This window comes from Olea europaea, unplaced genomic scaffold, assembly GCF_002742605.1.
Source record: "Olea europaea var. sylvestris unplaced genomic scaffold, O_europaea_v1 scaffold747, whole genome shotgun sequence".
NCBI classification, from domain to species: Eukaryota; Viridiplantae; Streptophyta; class Magnoliopsida; order Lamiales; family Oleaceae; genus Olea; species Olea europaea.
The window spans coordinates 612130-615923 of NW_019265877.1; the positions used below are offsets into that span (position 1 = coordinate 612130).

The window sequence follows — 3794 nt, forward strand, 5'->3', positions numbered from 1 at the left end:
ATCATTAGAAGATAAGTACCCAGGAGGCGGTGTCATATAGACCTCCTCGTCAAGGTCTCCATGTAAAAATGCATTGTGGACGTCAAGTTGGTGCAATGCCCATGATTTTGCAATCGAAACAGCTAACAAGGTCCTGACAGTGGTAAGTTTGGCGACCGGCACAAAGGTTTCAGTGTAGTCTAGCCCCTCAACCCGTGTATAACCTTTGGCGACCAAGCGAGCCTTGTAACGTTCAACAGATCCATCGGAATGATACTTTATCTTGTAAACCCAACGCGATCCAATGGCCTTTTTGCCAGGGTGTAAGGGTTCCAAAGTCCATGTATGGTTTTGCTCAAGTGCTTCCAATTCCTGTTTCATTGCGTCCTACCAATGAACGTCCTGAATGGCCTGTTTATAGGACCGCGGCTCATCATGTTGAGTGATGGCCACAAGAAAACTGGTATACGGTGGAGAAAAGTTTGAATAAGAATGAAAGTTACTCAAAGGGTAGGACGTACCTGAGGAAGCATTATTGGAAGAGGCTGGAGAGGCCCTATTATTCTCCGGCAAGTCAACATGAAAGTCTCGAAAGTAGGATGGCAACTTCCTTGCACGGGAAGGACGTTGAGTTGGTATGGTGTGAGGCTGATCAGTAGGGAAAGTATCTAGTAAGTTGCTGATCAGCGGAGCCGAATCAGTGTCAATGGAATGGTCAGAGGTTATGATATCGGAGAGATGGTGCATGGATTCCGTTGTGGTGAGGGGAGTGAGTGACGTGGTTTCATGATCAAGGGCAGGCAAAGGTATGGGTGTGGTCATTGGTGGTATACGATCGGGAGGAGGAGATGAGGACTTTTCTTGGAAAGGGAAAATGTGCTCATAAAACGTCAAGTCCCAAGAGGTGAAGACTCTATGTGAGGTTAAATCATACACTTTGTACCCTTTTTGACCATGAGGGTAACCAATAAAAATGCAAGCAGACGCACGTTCCTGAAACTTATCTTTTGATCAAGGGACGATGGAGGCATAGCAAAGACACCCAAAAACACGAAGATGGGAATTATTCGACTTTTGAGAAAACAAAAGTTCATAAGGACTTTTTCCAGATAAAAGTGGTGTGGGAGTATAATTGATTAAGTAAACTGCCGTTAAGATGCATTCCCCGCAAAATTTAATCAGTAAATTAGCTTGAAATCGTAAGGCCCTGGCAGCTTCAAGTATATGTCTATGTTTACGCTCAACCACCCCATTTTGTTGAGGCGTGGCAACACAAGAAAATTGAGTTAAAATACCATTTTGTTGGCAGAAAAGTTGAAAATTATGGTTTGTGAATTCAGTTCTGTTGTCGCTATGAATTTGTTTAATGGCCTTCCCGAATTGTTTATCTATCATGGCTATGAAGGAAGTCAACCTAGTATAGACTTCAGCCTTGGTTTTGATCAAATAAATCCAAGTGGATCTAGTGTAATCATCTACAATGCTCAAAAAATAATTGGCACCAGATAGAGACGTGGTATGAGATGGTCTCCAAACATCACAGTGAATTAATTCAAAAGATTCAATCGTTTTAATAGAACTAGTAGAAAAAGGTTTACGAGTTTGCTTTGCTCGATGACAAGGATCACAACAATTATTGAATGAAGTAATAGAAGATAAACCTAAATCGCTAAGGAGAGATAGCCTGTCAAAGGATAAATGCCCAAGGCGTTGATGCCAGAGGAGAATCCGAGAGTCGCTAGTGGTGTTGGACACAGCAGTTGAGGCTTTGACCGCCTGAAAATAATAGAGTCCATCTCGCAATTCACCCATTCCAATCAGCTTCCTCGAGGCTAGGTCCTGTAGCACACAAAAAGAAGGGAAAAAATGAGCAACACAGTTCAATGTTTTGGTTAGCTTACTGACAGATATGAGATTACATGTAAAAGAAGGTATGTATAAGACATTATTTAAAGTGACAGGGGGGTTAAGAGGAACATCTCCATAAGATTTTGCTGGCATAAATGATCCATCTGGAATTTTAATGGGTGAAAAATGAGGCACAGTTTTAGGGAAGTGAGGACTGTTTCAATGCAAGTCATGTGATCGGAAGCACCCGAATCCAAAACCCATTCAGTTGTACCATTGGACAGAGAAGTTGCCTTACCGGCAAAATTGGTCGTGCAATTATGTTCCTTATCAAGGTTAAGCATAGATATAAGTTGAGCATACTGATCATTTGTCAACCCATTAATTGGTATAGCATTGTTACCCTCATTAGCCTCCACACGTTGTGAGCTATTGGCCGTTTTAGTTCTGAATGCCTTCTTTTCTTTATCCCACCATTTCGGATAGCCATGCAACTCGAAGCAAGTATCTTGTGTGTGTCTAGCCTTCTTGCAGTACTCACAAAACCGCTTGGAGGGGTCATGGTTCCCTGTTGATTTATAGCTGCCATGAGACCTGAATGTGTTGCCCGTCTGGAATGCTGTTTCTACAGGAGGTAATCTGGACGCAGTCACTAACTGTTGGCACTCCTCTTGTGCCACAAGTGCATAGGTACGGGATAATGAAGGTAGTGAGTCTGTGTTTAAGATTTGAGATCACACCGTATTGTATTTTTCATTTAACCCCATCAAAAATTGGTGTACTCTCTCTTTCTCCCGTTCGATAGCAAGGGCCTTTGCAGAACCACAGGTACACGGTGGAATCTGAGAGTATGTGTTGAGTTCATCCCAAATCCCCTTCAACTTTGTGTAATACACTGATACAGTCATCCCTTGTTGCAAGGTATTCATCATTTCGATTTTTAACTGATGAATACGAGGAGCATTTCCTTGTGAAAAGCGTTCTTCAAGGTCATTTCTTGCGCTGTCACAAAATACGCCACACTATCATGGAGAGTGGGGTGAAGAGAATTAAAGATCCACGAAATCACCATGGAGTTGCACTTGATCCACGCAGATTCCTCCAGTGAGCCAGATGTTGGGCGCTTGATTGATCCATCCACAAAGCCAAACTTACTTTTGGCTTGTAAAGCGTTAGTCATTGCTCCACGCCATGTGGGGTAATTTTCTTCCCTGAGCAAACAAGTCACTAGTGTTGCACTTGGATTGTCGGAGGCATGGAGGAGATAAGGTGATGAAACATCAAAGCTGGGTTGGTTGCTATTGGAGTGGTTGCCTGAAGTATTGGAAGCCATGGCCAGAGGACTCTCTTCCGCTATAGAAAAGAAAAAAAAAATTGTCCTAGGGTTCTACTGCTCTGATACCATGATAAAATAAGGAGAAGTAAAAGGCTGAATTTTATTATGACCAAAACGATAATTACACATACTGTGAAAATGGATATATATACTGTGAAAGTCTACAGCAAGATTTATGCTAATTGACATTATTGTGCTAAAATAGAATAAATAACAAAGTGACAGGTGTAAATATGGAGAGAAAATATTGCTGAAATATTTTGTCTATTGCTGAAAATATTCTGATACCGTCCAATAGCGCTACCCATGCAAAAATGGCTAGAAGCTGTCCAATTGGACAGCCTATTAACTACAGCATGGTCAGTGAGTTTCGACCCTAAGCTGATTTCAAATGTCCAACAGCTTCTTGATCAATAGAGAGTGCTCTTTCCTTGCCACACACTCCAAATAGTAGCCCCACGGAGGTAAATTTGATCAATCCATTTAATCCATAGCATGTCTTTCTTACGATGGATATTCCAAATGGATTTTGAAAGTAATGCTGAGTTCCAACATTTTATATCTCTAAATTCAGTCCACCCTCATGTTTTAGCAAACAAACATTACTCCAAGCAACCAACAGTTTGTTATT

The 3794-nt window shown here is 41.6% G+C and overlaps 1 protein-coding gene across 1 annotated transcript; it reads right to left on the reverse strand.

Annotated features, from left to right (window-relative positions):
• Positions 1–366: 366 nt before the first annotated feature.
• Positions 367–3352, reverse strand: LOC111391071. Its single transcript, XM_023016214.1, has 7 exons — positions 3295–3352; positions 2897–3180; positions 2651–2849; positions 2075–2542; positions 1939–1991; positions 1080–1818; positions 367–983 (listed from the first exon to the last, which is right to left on the reverse strand). The coding sequence occupies exons 1-7, from the start codon at positions 3350–3352 to the stop codon at positions 367–369; spliced, it is 2418 nt and encodes an 805-aa protein (XP_022871982.1).
• Between the last annotated feature and the right edge of the window lie 442 nt (positions 3353–3794).

Excerpts from the sequence above, each read along its gene's own strand:
- LOC111391071 (XM_023016214.1), bottom strand. The coding sequence starts at position 3,352 with ATGTCAATTAGCATAAATCTTGCTGTAGACTTTCACAGTATATATATC. Across the intron at positions 2,543-2,650 it reads GATTCCACCGTGTACCTGTG|ACTCACTACCTTCATTATCC; the intron begins GTTCTGCAAAGG and ends TCTTAAACACAG. Across the intron at positions 1,819-1,938 it reads ATGTTCCTCTTAACCCCCCT|GACCTAGCCTCGAGGAAGCT; the intron begins GTCACTTTAAAT and ends TGTGTGCTACAG.